The sequence below is a fragment of the Dissoconium aciculare genome (genome assembly GCF_010015565.1).
Source record: "Dissoconium aciculare CBS 342.82 unplaced genomic scaffold K489scaffold_3, whole genome shotgun sequence".
Classification (NCBI taxonomy): domain Eukaryota; kingdom Fungi; phylum Ascomycota; class Dothideomycetes; order Mycosphaerellales; family Dissoconiaceae; genus Dissoconium; species Dissoconium aciculare.
Window position 1 is genome coordinate 836,901 of NW_022984953.1, and position 22,634 is coordinate 859,534.

A 22,634-nucleotide genomic window follows, 5' to 3' on the forward strand; every position below is an offset into this window, starting at 1 on the left:
CGTGAATTGACCACAGTTGCCTTGCGCGACTTCATCGTTGCATCGCGATATAATCCCCCGCGCGTCGTCTGCTGCTGCTGCTGCAAGTCATCAAGAAACCATGGCCAACACAAGCTTTGCTTATGTCCGCAATTTCGAGCAAGCCGACATCATCCCTCCGTCAAATTTCATAGTCGTCCGCATCGATGGACGCGGCTTCTCCAAGTTTTCCGCGCGATGCAATTTCGAGAAACCTAATGATATCCGCGCCTTGAACTTGATGAACGCCGCTGCGGCGGAGGTCGTCAGGAGTTTCGTGGATATTGTCATCGCGTATGGGCAGAGTGATGAATATAGCTTCGTGTTTGGCGAGGAGACGGATTTATGGGAGCGAAGGTCAGTCTTGCCCGGAACTTGAACAGCACATCGCATAAAGTCATCCCGGTCACTCGTTCTCCTGAATCGCTCTCACAATTGATTATGATTTCAGGTCGGCCAAATTAGCGACAAGCGTAGCTACTCAATTCACTGCGGAATATTGCATGCAATGGAACACATATTTCCCCGATCAAGAACTCGGAAGACCATTTCCGACTTTTGATGGAAGATGTGTCGCGTATCCTAAGAGGAAGATTCTGAGGTATAATGCAGTACCCAACATCTTCGATGACCAATGATGTTGAATGGCTTCCAACAGGGATTACCTGAGCTGGCGACAAGCAGATTGTCACATCAACAACCTCTACAACACGACTTTCTGGAACATGGTATGTCCGACGACACAAGCTTCGATACTGGCGGCCCAACTTGTGAAGAAAGAGACATTGCGCTGATCATGAGAATGAGATAGGTCCAGCGAGGCAGCATGACCAACACCGCCGCCGAGCTCGAGCTCAAAGGCACCCTAGCCAGTGACAAGAACGAGATCCTCTTCCAATGTTTCCAGATCAATTACAACGACGAACCCGCCGTATTTCGCAAAGGCACCGTCATCTACCGAGACTACAGCAGTAACGACGAGAGCGGGCCCACCGAGTTAGAGGGTGGAAATTTCCACCAGAAACCGCCCAAAACTTTACCGAACCCGCGGAGCAAATCTCAGCGTGAAAAGGAGAGGAAGAGGAAACTCAAAGCTACCATATGTCTCGAGCATGTCGACCTCGTGGGTGATGAATTTTGGCGGCAGAGGCCGTGGATCCTCGCTGCAGATGCCCGAGGCGCAGCTATCGAGTTGATCGAGGGCGAGGATGCAGAATGAGGGCAGATCGGGCGTATCAAAACGTATGCCCCGAGAATATTCACATGGTCTGTGGAGCGGGACAGGGAACGAAGGCTCAACAATGATTCACAGTGAAAATTCAAAATTGGCTGGGCTCAAGATCAGGTTTCTTCATATTTCAGTTATGTCCTGTGACGACGCTCAAACGCCGCCGCTGCAATACAAAGAAGGGAAATTGTCAAACACCCGCTGGCTCGATCACAAGTCACAGTCCTATACATGATTCATCGCCTTTCTCACACCCAACCACGTCCACATATCTACGCAGTGTACTCCTTTTGGAGGAGCTTGGCGATGGTCGTGAGCTGAATGTTGCTCGTGCCCTCGTAGATCTGTCCAATCTTGCTGTCACGCCAGTACTTCTCCGCGAGACCTTCCCGGACGAAGCCCATACCTCCCATCCACTCAATGGCTTGGCCAGAGACGCGGTTTGCCACCTGCGAGGCGTACAGCTTGGCCATGGCGGCCTCCATGACAAAGTCCTCACCGGCCTCCTTCTTGCGAGCGGCGTTGTAGACGAGGGCACGGGCCGCGGTGATCTCGGTCCAGGCCTGAGCGAGCTGGTGCTGCATGCCCTGGAACTCACCGACGAGCTGGCCGAATTGCTTGCGGTCGTTCCAGACATACTTGGCAGCGTTGGCGAAGGCGCCGAGGGCGAGACCGGTCATCTGCGAGGCAATACCGATACGTCCCTCGTTCAGGATCTGGATGGCGTACTTGTAGCCCTCGCCCTCCTTGCCGAGTAGCGCACTGGCGGGCAGGTCCATGTCGTCGAAGTTGAGGACACAGGTGGACGATGCCTTAATTCCGAGCTTCTTCTCCTTCTTGGCGATGCTGAGACCCTTGGTGTCCTTGCCGCAGACGAAGGCAGTGATGCCCTTGTAGCCCTTCTCGGGGTAGAGGTTGGCGAAGACGATGAAGAAACCGGCCTCGTAGGAGTTTGTGATCCACATCTTGCTTCCATTGATTCTGTATCCATCGGCGGTCTTCTCGGCGCGGGTCTTCATGGCGAAGGCATCGGAACCGGATGCTGGCTCGGACAAGCAGAAGCAACCCAGGGTGTTGGTGGCGAGCTTGGGCAGCCACTCCTTCTTCATGTCCTCAGTCGCCCACTTGAGCAGACCAGTGATGACGAGGGTGTTGTGAACGTCGACCATCACACTGACTGAGGGGTCCACCTTGGCGAGCTCCTCAATACCGACAATAGCGCTGGTGAAGTTCATGCCGGCACCACCGTATTTCTCCGGAATCTCCACACCCATCAAACCCTGCTCGAAGCACTGCTCGATGACGGAGGGGTCCATCATCTCGTTTTCGTCCATGTCTCGGACCTTGGGCAAGATCTCCTCGTTGGCGAATTTGGAAACGGCCTCAGCCATGGCGGCCTCGGTGTCGTTCAAGTGGAAGATAGGCAGGGTCTCGAGACCGGACAGGTCGCTGGCGACGCGGGGCGTTGATGAGAGACATCGCACACTACCAAGGCCGTCAGAACGCTCAACGCTTTACGATTTCACGATCGTGTCGTCCATGCTCGACGCTTCTCGCCACTCGTTGGGTGAACTCACGCTTGTGATCGGTTGCTGCGAATGGCTGGAGTGATGACTGTGCGTGCGGGAGCAGCTGCCACTGCACGAGCAACAGGCCTGAGGGCACGGGCGAAGGAAGCCATGGCGAGGGTCTTGCAATTCACGAATCGAGAGGATATGAGTGGAGTTGGGAAGAGGATCGTTGTGTTGAATTTGGCAAATCCTCGGTGCTCTTTGGAGACAGCAACAGACGCCAGACCAGAAACAGCTGCGGAAGAGGAAGAAGGGCTCAAGCAACTGCGGCGAAATCCTACACTAGCCGCTCGAGGTCACTCTGCAATGAAAGCAAATGGTTGTTTTCGTGGTACAACGCTCGGGTATTCGAGGCTGAGATCGAGCGGGATTGCCGTCGCTAGCCCTAAAGTGGTGTAGACCTCCATCGATGACCTATTCCATTTTGAGCCTCAATCTCAGCCTCCGACTTCGCGATGGTTTAGGGTTGGGGTTGGCTCCATCGTTTGTTGATGGTCAATGATGTTGACAACGACTGGACCAATCTATATATTCACGTCAGACTCATCAATTGTTTCCAGTAGACAAAATCAATCCTCAACGGTGCAGCCCGCAATGTCGGTGTCCACCAGTGCGACGACGGCTGTAGCCGTGAAGACATTCTGCACTGTGGAAGGCATGTTCAATCTCGGCGAACAACAGGCTTTGGTGGATTGGTGCAAGAGATGCCATCTCCACGACAAATGTGACCACTGAAGACGACGTTGATACGCCTGAACCAGAACTGACCACGGCGATATCGAGACGAGGTCTCATCACGAATGAACGTCACGCGATCTTCTGCTCGACGAAGTAAAGCTGACACGACATCGAGCACGATTTATGAACAAGAAGCATTACAGTGCGTTGTGCGCATAGCGAATTAGCAGGTGCAGTGAGTGACTACCCAATTATTTGAGAGAAAGCGTGATCATTTTGGGTATATGCAGGCTACATGGGACTATATGGAACTCAAAAATATTCCGATGGCTGAAACAACTCAGAGCCGGCACCCGTCCAGCCTTTCTTTTTGGTGGGCAAAGAAGAAATAAAGTAAGCGCGTTGCTGTGATTTCAGACACCTGAGACGCCTGCGCATGACGGATGCGTCGTGGCAACTCTAAACCAGCACTGGAAACGTCGACGTCGATCTTCCCTTGTATATCGTGGGAAAGAAAGACTTTGACGATAGGTGGCGCGTCGAGTAGAAGTCGTCAGATCGTCAAGAGGAGACCTCAGTGGGCGCGCCCAGGGTTCACGCGTCATTTGCCGAGAGCCGCTGCGCCGCGCTTCAGTTCTCGAGCTTTCTAGCAGGTTACCGGGTCATATTTGCGCGCAGTCAATGGCTGGGGGAAGATTTGCGCGTCGATGAGCGCGAAAGCATCCCATTCGCCCACACCATCTTCAGTCTTGAACTATAAGTTCGAGAGATGTGTCAGCAGATGCATGCGACCGTCCCAGGAAACAGCAAAGAAGCACATATGTTGGGGTGAACATGGGGAGTGTTAGGAGCAGATGACTTACGTTCCAGAAGATCCATCCATTAGAGTAGCGCTCAAAGTAGTCCAGCTGTGCCTCGATGTATCTGCCAATGTCCGCTTTTCGTGTTGTGTTCCACTGCATGATGTCGTTCTTGTCGGAGCAAGTTCCTACGAACTTCGAACCCCCGTTGATGGAGTATGATCCGTCGTAGCGACTATAAATGCCGTAGCCGTTAAGCCAGGGGGCGCAATCGGTGATGGCCGCGGACCACTCGCCAATGAAGCTCCATTTGTCGGACCCAGACCAGGAAGCTGCATTCTGGCAGACCAACCTCTGGTGCTGTTCCGCGCTCAAAGCAACGAGATCGTTGTTGAAGACCTGGTACTCGTGGTGATCGATGGCGACATTTTGAGCGTTGTTGTCCTGCGGGGTTAGGAAGCCGTTGAACGTGCTCGGCGGCTTGAAGGCATCGTGAAGGACGACGACACGGTTCTGGGAGTGAGTGCGCTGGTTGCCATAGCCATCGCGGTAGAATTGTTTGACGGTGTCAAGTTTCACGCGGTCGTCGAAGCTCGCAGGCTCGTTGAGCAGCTGAATACCGATGACGACATCGTCATATGAGGCGGCGCCATACTTGGCTTGAATGTACTGGAGGACGTTGAGGGTCTGCTGAATCGTGTTGCCCGTGGTCCATTGAATGCCGCCCCGCTGGCCAGAGTTGTCGAAGCCGTTCTGCGAGCCGGGAGCACCGTGGAGGTCGATGATGACCTTGAGGCCGGTCTGTCGTGCCCAGCCGATGGCCTTGTCGAGGTATGGCGCGGCGCCCGAAATGTAGGGCGTGCCGGCGTTCGCATAGGCCCAATAACCGATCGGGATGCGGACGACGTTGAAGCCGGAGTTGGCGATCTTTTGAAAGTCGCCCAGACCGACGAAGCTATCCCAATGGCTCCGGAGCGCCTGTTTCGCAGACTGTGCATCGACCTTTTGACCGACCTTTTGACCGAGGGTGTACTCGTCAATGATGCCGCTCTGGTCGGCAGGACCGTATCGCTCGAACATGGAGGGAGTGATCCACGGCTCGAGGACCAACCATCCACCAATGTTGACACCTCGGATCTTGGTCTGGCCCCATACGAAGTTCGAAGGCTGGCTAGGTTGCGCGCCTGCGGCGACGAGGGTCAGGCCGGCACTGAGTGCGGCCAACGCCTTGAAAAGCATGTTGATTAAAGGAAACTGTGTTGGAAATGGCGAAAGGCGAAGATGCGAGTTGGTCAAATGGTGTTGTTACAACATGTGAGGAACCGAAGACGAGTCGACTGTTGACCTCTGCCCCGGCACTGTCAAGGGTGGGAGGCGCGGCGAGAAGAGGAACTATATATAAAACAAGAAGAAGGATAGACACCGGCGAGATGGTGGTGAGTCGTAGTTGCTTCGCGTCAGAAGCGACGAAAAGGGAATGTGTGTGTAAAAGAGAGAGAGAGTCCGGTCTATACTTTGCTGCACTCTAGGCCCGAGGGAGGTGCCAACGGACGGTAGTGTCGAGGTTTCGATGATGTACAGTAGGTGGAGACAGGAAGTCTTGCCTGAAGTTCCGCGTGGACGACGGGTGAGGGGAAGTGAGAATTGGCAAAGACAACCTTGGAGGGAAAGGACGGTGTTCTCGCGCACGCGGCCACGGCACGCACGGTACAGCAATGATGAGGATGATGGTGACGATGCAGTGAGGTGACTGCGCTCGGCCCCCGAAGAAAGATTAAAACGGAAGGTAAAGAACGAATAATGAGAGATGGTCGATCAATCCCAAGAGAGGAGAAATGATTAGAGTCGAAGGAGAAGGGATCTGCAAGGCGCGAACGACGCCGCCGACGGGCAGGAAAGTACCTAGAGAAAGAAAGCAAGTGGTGGGTGGACAGCGAGAAGTGCCTCCTTTTTTTCCTCGGACGGTTCTGTGATGAAAGTCACGTAGCAGTACCAGTCAGCCAATTGTCGCCTCACCTACATCTGAAGACGTGTGTGCCGTACAGTGAATCTTTCATTAGGTATGATCACAATGCAGCGTGATGCTGTACACTTTCGGCATACGCACACATCCATCCATACAGACGTATACACACCACACCACCAAACTCGGTCTGGTTTGACTTTGAGGGCCTGCAGTAGTGCGGTCTCGTGGTGTGAACCGGGGATCGGACGACCACCGGGGAGAAGAAGAGACAACATTAAGCACACTGTGGACAATCCCTTCTTCTGTGTTTTTGGGCCATGAGCCAGTCGTCTGTGCCGCTTCTGCCCTATATGGAGATAGAAAGACGTTTCGAAAGATTGCGAAGAGGCCGAAGAAGGAAGTCGCAGTTATTCCGAATCCGCTCAATAATAATAAATGTCCGGTCTGGAGAGTGAACAGGTGGTCTGCAATTGTGGAGCAGACGGATGAGTGAAGACGACTGTCGCGGGCAGGTTGGATGGCGGATGATCATTACACGCGTTGGAGAGACAGCGAGACGGAGTGCGAGAATCAGCCTCTTGTACCCACGTTTCAGTAGAACACATACGTGCCGCCGATACCATCCCAACCGTCCAGTCTCATACAGTACACAATGAATCCTCTTATGATTATTACTACTAGAAGCGAATGGAGAGGAGCACTCCTCCGATCACGTCCACCAGAATCTATATCACATGTATGTTGTGCAGCGCAACCATCTGTTTTATCTTTTTACCCAGGTCTATCATTTGTGGTGACACACCTACAGAACTGGATGGTTGTTGTGATGATGACAGCCATGTGCGGGCGAGTGAGTGCCGAGGTGTATAGAACGGGGAAATAAATACTGCTGTACTGCACTACCATACCCACAACGTGGAACCTGAAATCTACCACGAGAGACTGTCTCATCATCATCGGCGTCATCCAGTTTACGATGATGAGACAGCAGAGATACTCGATGACTCTTGCTTCTAGAAGATAATCTGGGAAGTCTGTCGTTTCCCGTTGTAGCGGTCAAAAAGCATGGTGTACAACATGTGTGCACTTCCGCCATTTCTTCCCATCTTGCTTGTGGAGGAGCGTGTCTTTCAAGAGAAGTTTATCGTGTCCGTCTACTATTCGTCCGGAGAAAGGGCCCCGACCGAGGCGGATCCAACCGTCCACCTTCTACCATGGCGGCACAACCAACACACCCATCGGCTGTGTTATATTGGAATTGGTTTGTATCGCAGATCCACTCACTGCCACCTCTGCCTTCCCTCTGCGCCTCCTACGCCCAACACCTGCGAGCCTCCTGACAGGTGATGCAGCTGTACGGCGTCGGCGGCGGCCGCGGCCGAGAGGAATGACAAGGCGCGGGCGGGCGGAGATGGGTCCAAGAGTGCGATGGAATGCTGTAAATACAATACTTGTGTGTCTGCGTGTGTGTGTGGCTATGCATGCGCGCGTTTTCGCCCTACATACGGTGTGCTAGTCGTTTGCCGTTTTGCCAGCCAAAAGAACGCAACGAAGCTGTCCGGTGCTCTCGTCCTTCTGGTGATGATCACGTATAATCATCGTAATGATAATAACAACCACACAACGCGACACACCGTGCATCACGATTTAAAGGAACGTATGTCGAAGATACGAGACGAGTGAACAGCGCAAAGACATGAGAACTGCGTGCTAAATAAAGGTCTTCATGATGTATCTTTCATAATCATATGAGAGGTGAGACCATCAGCCAATCTTCCGTCGCATCATTTTTTGTTGGTGGTTCCGAGGCTGCCAGGTGCAGGTGATTGCCAAAAATTCCCGCGAGATTGTCACTTGTGGCTTGCAGGAACATCGGGGTTAGCCGGTTGATGATGGTGGTGCAGGTGGGTATGATTGGTGGTGGGTCGGTCTCGGCTAGACCCTTTGGAAATTAAAATTCGTTCACATCATCCCCATCCCTATCCCCATCCTTCCAAGTTCCAAGTCTGGGAGACTCGTATGCATAATTTTGTCCTGCATGGGTAATTACGTCCACCTAGGGCATGACTGTAGATTATCACGTTATATACAATCATCACATGACGATGGTGTTGAGAGTGCGGTGGCATCACATCATCTTCACTTTATCGCTCGAGTCACATCCCATCTCGATTCGTGAACAGCCTCCTCTCAGGTCTACATGTGTGACCGGAGCATTGTTCAAGAAGGAACTCGGTTCATCGGCGTGCGGATGTGCGAGTGGTGTGTACGTGTGGATTGATACTCGAGAGGTGTGTGTGTGTGTGTTTGTGGATACCTAGGTATGCACACGCCCCGATCGGTGCCTGGCAGATTTGATTGTCCCCTTTAACCCGATTTGGGAATAGACCCATCGACGTGGCTGAACGCCTCTCCATCCCTCCTTCTCTCCGGCTGTATCTGTCTCTGCCCCTCCCTCTCACAACTCTACTTTCTCCACACAGATCTCGTCGTCTCTCGCCGCCATCACAGGACTACTGTACTCTATACTGACCGAACTGTACACATGACTACCTGGCTGTCTTTGTGGCTGATGTCGATCTCATCATCTGGCTGTTCTAGCCGCATGCTGATCTTCACTTCTCTCTGCTGATCTCTTCATTTTATTCTCGATGAGCACTTTCGGTCGGACCTCTCATCATCGTCAACATTGTCAATCTCAACATCGTTCGTCCCGTGATTATACTGTACTGTAGCCTCCATCATAGCCACACATGGCACGGGCAGGACGATGACGACGACGACGACGACACAGCCATAGTCTAGTTGCAATGATGCTGACGCACGGGCGAGACCAAGGAATATGTTGTGAACGACCACACTACCTAGTAGTGGAGGAATGCACACATGGATGCGCGAACCCATCGCACAGCGTCCGTCGAAGAAAGGAAGTGTCATGTGATGGGTCAATGGTTCTCTCACCGCACTACACTGTCTTCGACAATGCCGAGTCAAGTTGGTCCTGTCATCAGATCGTCATGTCAAACAGTCAGCTCACGCGCACGCGTACAGCTGTAGTATCGTCGTTTCTTAGTCTGCGCGGACTGTTGCAGCACCACACACTCCAATGCAAGCAACTACGTAGTCCTGCCAACTTCTTTGACATACCATCATTCATTCACCGCCGACGGAAAAAGCACAACAGTAGCGGAATGAGTGAAATGCCCCAATCATCATCTATCCACTCTTCCTTAATATGATGTAGTGCTTTGTACTACTCCTGCACGCATGTCCATGACCCGTCCAAGTCTCGTGCTGACTTGGATGTTGCACGACAGTTTATCAGGTGTTCACACACAATGATCGCTTCGGATACCTACTCTTTCTGTGTATTGAACATGAACGCCTCTCGTCTCGACCTGGTACTTGGGTTCCGTACGGAGCACGAAAAAGTGCCTGGATGCCCGATCTGGTATCATGCGCGATGATACTATAACTCCATGTCTCGTCTCGCCTTTCCAAACCCCACGGCCGACAGTCTCGGAACCGGAGATATACACGTATCTTACCGTACTCGCAGTCATCTACTCTCGTTCAATCTTTCGCAATGCTCGCCTATAGTCATCTCGGGCGTCGCTTGTGATGACATCGAGCTTTCGCGGACCGCAGAACGTGCGGACCATGTTCATTCAACCTCAGGTTCGAAGGAGGATTACACGTCGCTGCTTAGGAATAAGCATGCAATCAAGCTTGTGCACATCAAATGCGCTCACGAAAGCCATGGAATGGCAAGCATAACACTCATCTATTGTACGGACCTCGCAGGGGCTGGAGGAACTCAAACCTCTCCACCGGGACATCCATGGAGCAAGCAAGTACGGTTCATTCGGGTTAGTCTCCTCACTCAAACAATCGGACACCTCACAAAGCCATCCATGATCGGCCTCCTCCACTGGCATACTCATTGCAATTCATTCGCTGTGACAGACCAACCCCGTCCTATGACCGCAACATCGGCCTTTTATAATACCTGTTGATAAGTTAGTATTCTGTCTCAAGCGTCTCTCCTGAGCAATCTGAATGGACTGCTGATGGGCTCGACGACTTACATCAGCAATGTTCTGCTTCTCAATCACACTCTTCTGGGCCTCGTCGCGGCTCACACGGAAGTAAGAGTCAGTGTAATCCGCACATCCCATCTCCTTGAGGAATTCCTCGTCGTGCGTGATGACGATGAGCTGGAAATTCTTCTGCGCGCGACGTACGCGGATGATTTCGGCGAGGCTCTGCGCCAGCGCGCTGATGTTGTTACGGTCGAGATTCGTCGTGGGCTCGTCCAGCGCGATCAGGCCACAGTTGACACCGAAGCACTCCGCCAAAGCGAGTCGAATGATGATAGATGCCAGCACCTTCTGCCCAGCCGAGCAGCGTCCGCGCATGTCCATTTCTGCATCCTGCTTGACCATGCAAACGCGGTAATTATAACTCTTGTTGCTCTTAACCGTTTCGCTCTCACTTCGGATGAGGATCTTGTCCACATCAGTGCCCTGGTATGTCTTGCGCCAGAGCTCCTCGATAATTCGATTAATCTCCTCCATCTTGAGCGAGTGATACTTCATGATGGCCTTGTCAAGAGCTCCACCATATCGCCCGAGATCTTCAATGGCCGCTTTGGTCGTCTCGACGCGCACGTGCGCAGCTTTGTACTTCCCTGCGGCGTGCTTGTAATCGGATTCCCAGTCTTTTTGGTGCTGTTGGATTTGACGATCCAATCCAGTTAATTGACCCACCACAGTAGCCTGTTCGGCAGTCAATTTGTTACGCTCCCGCTGCCAGCGACTAGCATCCTGCTCGTAACGCTCCTTGTCTGCCTCGGGATTGTGCTTCTCCAGCTCGCGAATCTCTGCGGACACTATTTCCAGTTGTCGAAGGTCACGGCGGTAGCGCTGGTTGTCCGATATGCTGCGTTTAGTCTCGGTGTGGTTGCGCAGTTGATCCTCGAGTTTCTTCGCAGTGCCTGCGCATCGTCCTTGTTCGTCGATCAAGCGTTGAACATCAGCCTTGATGTGCTCCGCCTCGCGCCTGCTCTGATCAAGTCTCGCAGCCTCATCCATTTCGCTGTATCTTTGGATCTGTTGATCAGCCACACGGAGTCGGTTCGATGTGTCGCTCAACTTGTTGACCTCGACCTGCAGCTCGCGATCCCTCGCCTCACCACGCCGCGTGACATCTTCGTATTGCGTTTGGGCTGTAGAGAGCGCCGGGCCTAGACTCTGCAGCTCAGATTCGATGGCCTTAATGCTCTCGCGTTGCACGCCATTGAGGCTTTTGTGCTCTTCGATTTGTTCATCGATAGCTTTTTTCTCCTTTAATTGATATTCTGCAGTACTCAGCTTGCTCAAAATGTCCCGATATTCGAGTTCGAGGTTGTTGACCAAAGCTTTGCCTCGATCGCGGCCGTTGATCAGTTCTGCTTGACGTGTTTGCAGTCTCTTTTTCTCATCATTGGTCGACTTCAAATCGTTTTGGATTGCTTCGATTCCTCGGAATGCCCCTGTAAACTTCTGCTGCGCGGAGAGTTCTATAATTTGTGATGAGAACCCAGCAATGTCTGCACTGTGCTTGCCAATGGTTCGAACCGTGCGGACCAGATCTGTGACGTCGCGCTGCTCTGCCTCCATGTCGGCCACAATGCCGTCCTGCTCCTCGAGCTTGGCTATGAGCTCGGCTCGCTGCTCCGCAAGCTTCTTTTCCGTGGACTGCAGCGCAGGGATTTCTTTGATGGACAATCGCTCCCAGGTGTCGAAGTCCGGATTGACAGCCCTGGCTCGCTTTAGCTCCTCTTCAGCTTCCTGTAGCTCGCCAGCATTCGCGACCTTGCTTATTTTCTCCTTTTCCGACTCGAGCGTCCTCACCATCCTCTCGAACTCTTTGTCCTTCAGGGGTCGTAAGCATGTCTTGCAAGCCTTGTGGTCCCTCGCGGTCTTGACACAGGCATCGAAATACTCCAAGAGCATTTTGTACGAATCCGTATCATTCTTAATGTAGTCCCTGCTCACAGCCAATTGTTCCAATTCCTCGAGATAGTCTTCCGGTTTGCAATCAACCGCTTCCTTGATTGCATGTTCCGCGGCTTTCAGAGCTGATTGTTTGGCTTTCAGATCAGTACGACATGAACTCAGTCTGAAGTCGATTTGCTCTTTCTCCCGAGATGTGGCATCTCGGTCACGGCTCGCCTCAGTCACTCGCGTCTCCTTGACTTTGATGGTGCGGTCGTAATCGTTCTCGATAGTTTCAGGTTTCCAGCTCTGACCAAGAATGGCGTTTAGCCTCTCGGTATGTGCGGCAAGCATTGTGTCTAGACGCTGCCGACGATCCTTGAGTTCTTTCTGGACGAGATCTAGCTCGGCCGATTCGCGTGCACGGCGGACGCCCTCAGCCTGTTCCAGACTTAGGCTATCACTGCGCTCCTCTTCAGTCCGAAGTGCATCGAACACGGCCTTGATCTGCGGATCCCAGCCAGCTTGCTCGTATTCCTGCTTTGCATCGTCAAGTCGACCACGCGTGTCGCGAAGTTTGGCATCGAGCGCGCCTCTTCCGCCTTCGTCGATAGTGATGTCTAACAACGCGCTCTGCAGGCTTTCGATCTTGCGATCGCTCGCAACGATGTTCTGTCGGGCGTGCTCCCGGCGCTGGTTTAGAGTACTTCGCTTCTCATTGATCTGATCCAGTACTTTCTGAACCCGCTGAAGCTCCTCCTGAGCCTCTTTCCGAGCCCTTTCGAATGCGGTGTTCTGATCCCGGGCAAGTTTCGAGATTCGGTTCATGAATTCTTGTACTTGAGTCTCATCCAGATCCATATCGAAGCCGCGGATGTTGTGTGAGCGAGCGGCTTCCTTGATAACTGTGGCTCTCTCTTCCAGTTGTCGCTCATGATTTTGCTGTTGCGCTTCACGCACACCGCATTCTCTCTCCTTGGCACTCAACCGCTCCCGCGTCTCCTGCAAGTCTGCCGCGAGCTCTGAATAAACTTCCTTTTGCCTGTCCAGATCATTTTCATATTCATGCACGCGACTTTCGTACTGCTCCAACATGCTTTGCAGCTCCGCATCCGAATCGGCCATCTCCTCCAGATTCTCGCGTAGGCTTTGCACACTCTCTTCTTTGGTGTCTCGCTCGATGCGCTTGCCATTCAGCGTTCCGACGATCAATTCTGCTTCACCGGCTTTCTGCCAAGCTTCCTCCGCCTGCCGCATTGCTTCTGCGACCCGCACTCCGAGTTCCTCATGCCCACTTCTCAATTCCTCGGACTCGGCGTCTAGCTTCAGCATATCGGACTTGCACCGCTTGGCTCTGTCATTGTCCACTTTGGCATGCTCCTCATCTGCTTTGAGCCTGATGAGCTCGGTTTTCTTGTTCTTCTGTAGGATCTTGATGTTATCAATAGCTCTTGTATACTTCAAGGCCTCAAAGATCTCGTCAAATCGCTCCTTTAACTTCTTTGGCTCGGACAGAGGCCAGAGAGCCTCTTCCTGATGGCAAAATATGACACTCTCCAGGATGGCTTTAGACACACCCAAGAATCGAGGCATCATCTGATCCATTTCGGCGGTTCGCGAGCTTAGCGATGTCTTCTCACCATCCCTTACCATCATGATGCTCCCCTCAAGAGTCTTCATGGTACGTGTGTTCTTCTTCACAGTGAGTTGGAGGCTGCGGGTGCACACCATCCTGACTCCTTCGGTGGATCGGAATTGAACTTTGATCTGCGCAAGCACTTCCTTCTCGCCACAAAGATTGGGATCGTGGATAAAGCCACCACCTATTTTGGTGTTCGGCGGCAATTCGCCCGTAGTGATGTATTTGAGACATTCGATGATCGTCGTCTTGCCGGATCCATTCATGCCAACGATGAGGGTCAATGGTGCATAGAATTGAATGGTCATAGGGTGACGATTGTCAAACGACCGCACCCCGAGAATCTGAAGTTTCTCTATCTTCGACATGATAAATGACTTTGAGAGTGGATGTGAGCCTGCTTGGTGAAACTCAGCGGTGGTCGAATCTATTCCTCACGCCAGAATAGCAGGGCTCAGTCGTATGGTATCACCCGCAACCGCACAAGAACTTCTTTGATCGATGGTGCCAGTCGTTGCAATGAAACCATGAGTTACGCATCCGTCCCCGATCCTCTGGGAGCATGAACGACGGTCCGTGATATCAACCGGGTCCAGAACGGCGGTTGCAAACAATTAATACCTACAGCAACGGGATAGAGTAGATGTGAAGAGAGCTAATGCGGGATATCAATAGAGCGCGTCTGATTATCCATGGATTGTAGGGCTGAAGGCAGCCAGCCAGATGCGTAGGCAACTACATCCTTGGTATAACGGTAGATCTAGGTGTAACACGACTCGTTCATCACGTCATCACGTGACTTCAAGTCTGCGGCATTCACCAACATCGAGTGGATAATCAGACATACACAACGGTGCCACAGACTGGATACTGTGACATCTTTGAAAGTACGGGGAGACGCTCTTAATCTAGATAAATCGATATAGAATGGATGACGGGAAGATCAGCGATTGAATCCAACCGATTTTCGTGCGAAACGACGATCTGCTCGACGGCACCACCATCACAATGAGAGCACGTTGCCGATGTGCGATACTCTCTCTTCTCTCGCGTTCTCTCGTCGAACCTCCTGTCACAAAGCGCTCCTTGTATTGTGATGCTTCGAATATCCGATAGGCGTCGTGAGCAAGACATTGATCTTCAGGGCCCATGCCTGACGAACACCAGCACGCATTGTCGGAACTTGGTTCGTATGATATGTCCTCAGGGATCAGCGATGCACTTGTAATACACATTTGAGGCATAGTCAGCGAGACCACGACGAATACCGATACCTCTCAGGGGACCCACTTTTCAGCGAACTTCCTGTCGCTTCAGGAGCTTCGGTCTGAGAAGATGGATGACGTGATGCAAAGCCTCCCAATTGTGTTCAGTGACCTGCCAAGCCACCATGATGCAGTGCCGGGGATCCTCTAATTGCCCAACAAACCTTTGTGTGATCTGCAAATCATCCGGTCACGGATGATGCCTTCATGCTGAAAGTCTCGATATATAGGCCGTGTTGGCGTGAACGTCGAAAGGATTAACCTTAGAATAGCTGTGAAGTGATTCGGTTGGAGTATGAATATTGAGCAGGTAGTGGGTGATGGGCCTCCGGTTGTAGATCCTGCCACATGCGCTCGTGATGTCGCAAAGCGGTCATTGAGACCGGCTGCTGAGCGACAGGTTCCATCTTGACTGTAACAGAACGTAACTCGCGCAACATCTAGCCCGCTTGTTCTCCATTTACGCTTCAATCGGCGTACATCTCGTTCTTGAAATCACGTAGATTCTGCAGGAAGCCATAGCCTCCAGCGGTCGCAGTCTTGGTGATCTTGGACGCCACGGCAGAACCGTCAAATCCTCCATATCTGTAATCCACAAGCCTTGATGGCTGTGAGGATCCCGGCTTCCGCCCTTGCACTACAGTCTTTGCCTTGTCATCGACCATTTTTTGCAATAATTCTACCACCTTTGTTCTAGCCTTCTCTTCCGAAGTACCTTTCCAGACCTCTGCTAACATCCTCATCTCGTATACCTTGGTACTTGAAACTTCCAGACCATCCACGCCTGCAGCCAGTGATGCAGTGATCTCGCTTTGTAGGTTGTCTAAGTATGCCTTTGCCTTTCCGTCCCGATCTGGATCATCCGATCCTGGTGCAGATATAGAGATGATGCCAGATGAGTTCGGCGCAACATCCGAGGCTGCTACGGGCCACTGCATGGCGGACCCGAATATCTTCACCACGGCATCTAAGCGATTGCGGATTGTGGTCAGTGTGCGAAGACGAACAAGGAATTCGGGCTCCGATTCTGCGCCACTTTTCGCAACTGGTGAGGCTGTCATGGCTATTGGTTCGCTGTCTCCTTGATCGCTTTGTCCAGCGTCAATCCCGGCTGTGGTGTCACTCGCGGGGTCCATTTCCGAAGGCTGTGGTGCGGGTGCTAGAAGATCCATGTCCTGCTTGAGTCGGACCGAGATGGCATCGTTCGTGCTCAAGGCTTCGCCGCGGAGAAGTTCAACCTCGTATACCAACTTACCACCGCTGCGAACGATATCATCGGTGAGTCTAGTCAAGCCATTTGACACGCGTGATGTGTGAGCATTGATCTGTGACAGCTGCGTTTGTAGCTGTGAGGCGATGTCCGACAGCAGCGCACCACGGCCCAAGTTGCCACGACTCGCGGAATTGGGAGGGGACAACGCAGGGAGATTCTGATTGAAGTAGTCGGCAGCGTCGAAATCCGATGCAAGAAAGGAAGCGAGGAAGGCGTCCGACACGTGCGGAGACTTTACTTCAATTGTTGGAGGTGCCATTGGAAAAATATCGCTTCATGCATAGAGTTTCCGGATCGCGAAGATCTGATCAGAGGAACTCGACGCTACTGGTATATCTCTCATAGCTGTTCGAGATGCGTGCGTTGAGGTTGGAGCGTCTCTAGGTAGATGTCCTTTCCAGTATGATGTTGGAAGCTCCAGGCTTGTAGGTAATCGTGACTAAGCAGCGTCCGATATCCGCGAGGTTTTGGGGAGAGCTCGTGATGTTTCAAGCCCCGTTGTGCCCCTCGTCTCCAAGGGTAGCCCATCGAAGATTGACCTCCGAATCGAGGACTATCAGAGGTGATCGGCGGCATACATCTGTATTGAGATGATCTCTGGGGTATTTACAGCTACGGACATGCCCAGGGGGCACGTTGCTGAGATTCCGGCATGACGATCAGAAAGCCATGGTAAGGCATCTTTGATCGTTGGGACCTGGAAATGATTCAATTGTCTCGAAAGCCACGGGTATGGACAGAAGATATCAGAATGGAGAATGAGTACACAAGTATAGTACATAATAGGTCGGTGGTACATGAAAGAGATCGAGGCCGCAACAATAGAATTTACATGGAGCTCCCCATAATTAAACCGGGCTTCCAACGTTCTGATTGAGAATTCTGCACAACCACCGAGAGAATCGATAGTTGAGCGCCACCAATACGCCTTCGCCATGCTGAACGGACGATGAAATGCTTACTCTAAATGATCTTGTTTCATCACCGCTTGGCCCACGGAATGGGTTCAATTTTCACATTCGATAGTAGGCTGCTGCTGGAGTTCCAACCCAGCTCAATAGTCGTATGACTGTGCACGCCTTTCGCGTGGCGGGCCGTCGGAGCGGCCGGATCGAGAAAATCCAGAATAGCCGTTGCCGGACGAGCGCGAACTGCCCCCATAGCCAGTTCCCTCGGATCTGAAGCCGCCTGGGCTGCCGCCACTGGACCCGCCGGGAGGTAGTACACCTCGGCCAAAACCAGGACCAACTCTGCCGAAGCCGCCAGCAGGACCTCCGCGCCGGCCGAAATCCCTTGGGCTTCGTCCACTGGATCGCCTCATATCGCTGCCGTCGTCATCAGATGGCTCATGACCAAGGCGTAGGCCAGTCACATTTCTGAATGACGGCAATCTTCTAAGAAGAGAAGGAGACACCATGGGAGGCTCTTCCATGCCCCATCCGTACGTCGCGAGGCGATTCATGTTGTCAACCAGCTGTTGCTTGCGAGGATGCCAGGCGAAAGTGCCAAAGAACGACATAAAAACCTTGACCTTCTCACCGCGAGGAACTTGTTGAATGGCTTTCTGATACGTGGCGAGGAGCTCGCCTTGCTCAGCGGAAATGTCGGCGGCTTGTGTGAGGTCTAGTCGAGCCGTTTCCAATGTATCGTTCGGAACCAGAGGCATCTCGCCAAGCTTGCCGCGTACCTCGCGCGCTTCCATCTCATCAACGAAAAGCCAGCCAGTACCCTCGCGCCCTGCTCGCGCAGTACGTCCGATACGATGAATGTACATCTCTCGACTGGTTGCAAGTCCCATTTGGATGACGTGCGTGACGCCAGGGAAGTCCATGCCTCGTGCGGTGACATCGGACGAAAGGAAGATACCACTTCGGCACCTCTTGAAGTCTTCTGCAGCCCTCGTACGCTGCATTTGTGATAGGCGGGAATGGATGAGAAAGGTCTTGGCCGGCAGTAACGGACTGCGGCCGGATCTATCCTCGAGCGCGCGGAAGAGACTGTAGTACAGGGAGACCTCCGCAGCACTATTGAAGTAAACCATGGCTTTGAAGGGTGGCTTTGATGGGTCGTTCTCTGATTGCATGATCTCGCGTTGGCAGAGCTCGAAGAGTGCTGGCGCGGCATTCTCAAAGCCCTTCAGTTTCACTATATTCTGCGGCACGCGAGCGTGAGTGGGCGCTTCATCGTCGCGAATGGTCCTGACAAATTTAAACCCTTTCTTGAGCGTCTGCCGTGCTAGCGTGATGACATCCTGAGACATGGTAGCAGAGAACATCAACGTCTGTCGGGGTTTTTGGGCAGGCGACGGTAGCAACTGCATGATTCCCTGGATCTCCGGCCAGAAGCCCTGGTCGAGTAATCTGTCTGCCTCATCGAATACCAGAGCATTGAGATCAGGTGCTTCCACACGCGAGTAGGGATCTGAAAGAATATCCTTAAGTCGCCCGGGAGTCCCGACCAGAATGTGACAACCTTGCTGCTGAATATCCCGCATTCCCTGTCTCTTCATTGTGCCACCCACTGCAGTTTGCACGATGATTCCTGTCGATTTAACAAGCTTCCTTGCTTCATCTGCGATCTGCTCCGCTAGTTCCCTCGTTGGCGAGATGATAAGGGCCCGAATGTCATCAGCCGTTGTCCGCGGTCCGCGACGTCCGTGAGAAGACTTCGCGAGATAGGGGTCCTTTTCGATGATATTCTGCAAAACCGGTAGCAGGAAAGCAATCGTCTTGCCCGTTCCCGTCTTGGCCTGAGCGATTATGTCTGTGCCGCGCAGCGCCTCATGAAGCGTAGCGGATTGAACCTCTGTCATGGTCTCCAGACCCATGCCGCGCGTGATTGTATTCACGACGGTCGGGTGAACCAGACCCCTGGTCTCCAGTTCCGCGAACTTGGAAACCACCTGTGCATCTGAATCTTCTTTGGCTTGGTCTCTGCCGTCGGCTGATTCTGCCGCATCCTTTCGTAATGATGTTGAATGAAAGTCTCGTGTCGCAACGGTATGCGAAGCGATGGCTGCCCTCGTGATGCTATTGAAACGAATGGGTCGATGCGCTGAGATGGGTAGGTCACCAATGATACTTGGGCGAATCTGCGGGACAGTGGCGATACATCGCTGGAAAGCGCGACGCATCGTCGGAAATTGTCTTAAAGAGCGTGAGAGGGCGATGACAGTTGTGTTTTGATGCGATTCACAAGATGCTTAGTTGGTAAACAGAATTGCTGGACAGGATCGATGAAAGGATTAAACGATGGTTGTACAAGTATATACAGTGATTGAATGGCAGAGTAATTACAATCTCCTATCGGGACTTTTTTTTGGTGACGAAGGATATCAGCGCCCACGCGCGGAAGGGAGAGTACGACGGGTCGGGCCGCCATAGACGTCTCCTCCGCGTGAATGTATTATTCCGGTGACAATAGGGTTACAGACTTGTTCTTGTAGGATGACTCGCAGTTGCATACCTAGGTAGTCCTTCTCCGCTTTTCAGGCGGATTCCAAATGGACCCGATTACAAAATACCACAGCTAATTGCTCGCATAGCATCGTCGACGATCATATAGCATTTCCTTCGACATGAAGACGGAATCATCGGGCGATTTAAGGTTTGTACTTCCACTCTTCACGTCGGAATGCGACCTCGAATTCAACCTGCACAACGGATCAGCATGTGGTTGAACAGCCACCCAGAGTTTCTGTTGCATTTCACTTACCTGGCCAAAAATTCCTACGGCCGCCAATAAATCATGTTCACCTTCAAGGCCGGTGATGTTTCCTGCATCGAATTCACGATCGCGCTCTTCATGTAAATCCCATCCGCCGTCACGCTGTCCGTTGCGTGTGAAGAAGACGTCCGCACGCATGCTGACGGTATCGCCGTGGACGGGTGGCTTGAAGTTCATGCCGATGCCCACAACATCGCCCTTCTGAAAGGCCCGTGTAAAATCGAAGCCGCCATCGCTGTTGTCAACGTAGCGTCGGCCGTCGTCACCATGCACTCCCAGAGAAGCGCGATGCCAGCCTGGGAGACGCCAAGCAGGATAAGGTGGAGCTACAAAGCCAATGGCAATGCCAGAATCAACTTCCACGTTGTGCGGATTCTGGTTGTAGCGGTCTCCAACGCTGATGACATGTAGTTCAAAATAGATCGTTTCGGGTCGGCCGGTTACCATAGGCGAATGGTGTTGAGACGCGAAGACCGGCAGATCGGACAGGAGTATGGTGTCATTAACAGATCTGAACGTGCGGATATAAGTCTTTCCCATTGCAGGCTGATAGTTCGTAATATCCGACGTCTCGGGTGGAAGGGTCAGACTGAGGTCGCCATGCCGGATACGCTCGAGATGCTGGGGCGAATGGTGAGTAGAATGGAAGAGAGGTACATGGGCGCACCACGCGTGCGCACGCTTTGCGTCGTCAGCCGAGGCGTTAGCCGTCGGGCTTCTCATATTCTTGGGATTGATGCTATCGAACGAGGGTGGTAAACGGAGTGTGTCATCAGGTCCGCCGTGCCATGGATCATATTCTGGTGGCTCGACATCTTGTTCCTTCATCTTTACGTTCTCATGAGATGGCGGTGGACCAGGCGGCGCATTATACTGCTGCTGGCCGGAATCATAGCCTGGTGGCGGTCCCGGTGGTGGGGCGAAGGTGTCACTAGCATCGTCCATGTTTTCATCTTTAATTTGCCGCCAACCGGGAGGAGGCCCTGGAGGAGGATCGTATTCTGGGGTGGCAATCGTGGCATTGCTAGAAGATGGTCGAGCCGCAGCATCATTCGTGGGGGTGTTGTTGACACGGAAGGGATTGTTGGATGCCAAATTCTCACGAGCAAGACTGTTCGAGTTCGCGTTCGGATTTGCATTCCTCGAGGTGTGAGGGCCGGTGAAATGCTGTTGTTGTACGGGTGCTGCCCGATGCGCGCCTGGAGGAGGAGTCTGAGGCTCTCGCTTCATGCTTAGCTAGCTAGGTATGTTTTCGAGGAAAGGATATAGTGGCCGCAGTGAAGGACCCTGATCTCGAGTGGTGTTCTCTGTGCTTGCGATGGGCCCCGCGAAAGATATCAGGCGTGTGAAACGAGTGCCTGCGGTGGGGAAGGAGAGATTTGTGCTTGTCCTTGATGCTGAGCGTGCTGCGAATTCGATGTAGCCTAGGACCAAAGGACTGCTGCGACCGAGCGAAAGAAAAGTTGGGCCAGTGATGGCGGTATTTATGTCTGCGGAACGACTAACTTGGAAGACAATCGCAATCCATCCGGCGCAAGAATGTACAGCGGCTGGCCAATAGACGACGCCTTATGTTACACAAACCGAGGCGCGCACGCTATGATGTGACGATGTGTGCTGAGTGCTGATAAGTAGGTGCCTCACTTTGCAGTGTTCTGAATGGTCGCTCTCGAGCTTTATAATACGGATTATGATGTTCCAGTGTTGAGTATATGTCCGGCACAAACAATAGGCACTACCTTGACACCTGCAGCTTTCGACGTTACATCTAGTACGACTTGACATCTGGTTGCTCGGAACTTTCGCCCCACTATGATGATTATTAAGGTCCGGGACATGTCTAGTATGTCTGACGTCAAGTCGCTTCGGTATCGCGCTTATGCTTTAAAAGCGGAGCTTAAAGTCTATAGGGTTACGTCTACTAAATCGGTTATACCATCTCTTTCTATAAAACAGAATCTAAGTAGTTCTATACTAGAGCATTTAAGATAAAATTATAGATAAACTACTCTATAATTATAATATAGTAAGGATGAATTCTATAAATAATACATTCCTCTAATTATAAATCTATTAAACTAAATAAATATAAGACTAGCTTTATCAGCTGTAGTAATTATAATTATCTATTACGACTTAGATAGTTAGTAGTTGTAAGTAAGTATAGCTTATAATAAGAAGGCAATTTTTTACCCTATATACTTAGAGAGTACTTCAATACTAATAGCTTATTATACTTTAATAAGAAATAATAATAAAAAAGATTTAAAGTAGATATATTATTATAGAAATCTATATTTAGTAAATTTATTAAAAGTCTAGCTTTAAATAACTAGGAATTATATATAATTTTAGACTAACTATATTAAAGAGTAAAAAGAGTATAGATATATAAATAGCTTTTAATAGAGTAACAAAGAGTAAGCTTAAAAATTAAGGTCCTCTAGCTTTCTAAATCTATATCTAAAAAGTAGTAGACACTATTAGAAATT

The 22,634-nt window shown here is 51.7% G+C and overlaps 6 protein-coding genes across 6 annotated transcripts; 1 reads left to right on the forward strand and 5 right to left on the reverse strand.

Annotated features, from left to right (window-relative positions):
• The first annotated feature begins 23 nt into the window (after positions 1–23).
• On the forward strand, positions 24–904 carry K489DRAFT_377624 (tRNAHis guanylyltransferase). Its single transcript, XM_033604195.1, has 3 exons — positions 24–375; positions 470–619; positions 677–904. Exons 1-3 carry the CDS (start codon positions 101–103, stop codon positions 810–812), a joined length of 561 nt encoding a protein of 186 aa, XP_033462123.1. The 5' UTR covers positions 24–100; the 3' UTR covers positions 813–904.
• A 348-nt stretch (positions 905–1,252) lies between these two features.
• Positions 1,253–2,953, reverse strand: K489DRAFT_377625 (short-chain specific acyl-CoA dehydrogenase mitochondrial precursor). Its single transcript, XM_033604196.1, has 2 exons — positions 2,824–2,953; positions 1,253–2,731 (listed from the first exon to the last, which is right to left on the reverse strand). Exons 1-2 carry the CDS (start codon positions 2,925–2,927, stop codon positions 1,519–1,521), a joined length of 1,317 nt encoding a protein of 438 aa, XP_033462124.1. The 5' UTR covers positions 2,928–2,953; the 3' UTR covers positions 1,253–1,518.
• Positions 2,954–4,141: 1,188 nt separating this feature from the next.
• On the reverse strand, positions 4,142–5,534 carry K489DRAFT_313994 (glycoside hydrolase family 5 protein; the record flags this gene model as incomplete). The annotated part of the gene is made up of 2 exons (XM_033600982.1): positions 4,142–4,249; positions 4,359–5,534. The coding sequence occupies 2 exons, from the start codon at positions 5,532–5,534 to the stop codon at positions 4,142–4,144; spliced, it is 1,284 nt and encodes a 427-aa protein (XP_033462125.1).
• A 10,076-nt stretch (positions 5,535–15,610) lies between these two features.
• Positions 15,611–16,675, reverse strand: K489DRAFT_314689 (uncharacterized protein; the record flags this gene model as incomplete). The annotated part of the gene is made up of 1 exon (XM_033601034.1): positions 15,611–16,675. The coding sequence occupies one exon, from the start codon at positions 16,673–16,675 to the stop codon at positions 15,611–15,613; it is 1,065 nt and encodes a 354-aa protein (XP_033462126.1).
• Positions 16,676–17,470: 795 nt separating this feature from the next.
• K489DRAFT_314366 (DEAD-domain-containing protein) lies at positions 17,471–19,549 on the reverse strand (the record flags this gene model as incomplete). The annotated part of the gene is made up of 1 exon (XM_033601002.1): positions 17,471–19,549. One exon carries the CDS (start codon positions 19,547–19,549, stop codon positions 17,471–17,473), a length of 2,079 nt encoding a protein of 692 aa, XP_033462127.1.
• A 468-nt stretch (positions 19,550–20,017) lies between these two features.
• Positions 20,018–21,087, reverse strand: K489DRAFT_387185 (uncharacterized protein; the record flags this gene model as incomplete). The annotated part of the gene is made up of 2 exons (XM_033606298.1): positions 20,018–20,068; positions 20,131–21,087. 2 exons carry the CDS (start codon positions 21,085–21,087, stop codon positions 20,018–20,020), a joined length of 1,008 nt encoding a protein of 335 aa, XP_033462128.1.
• Positions 21,088–22,634: the final 1,547 nt, after the last annotated feature.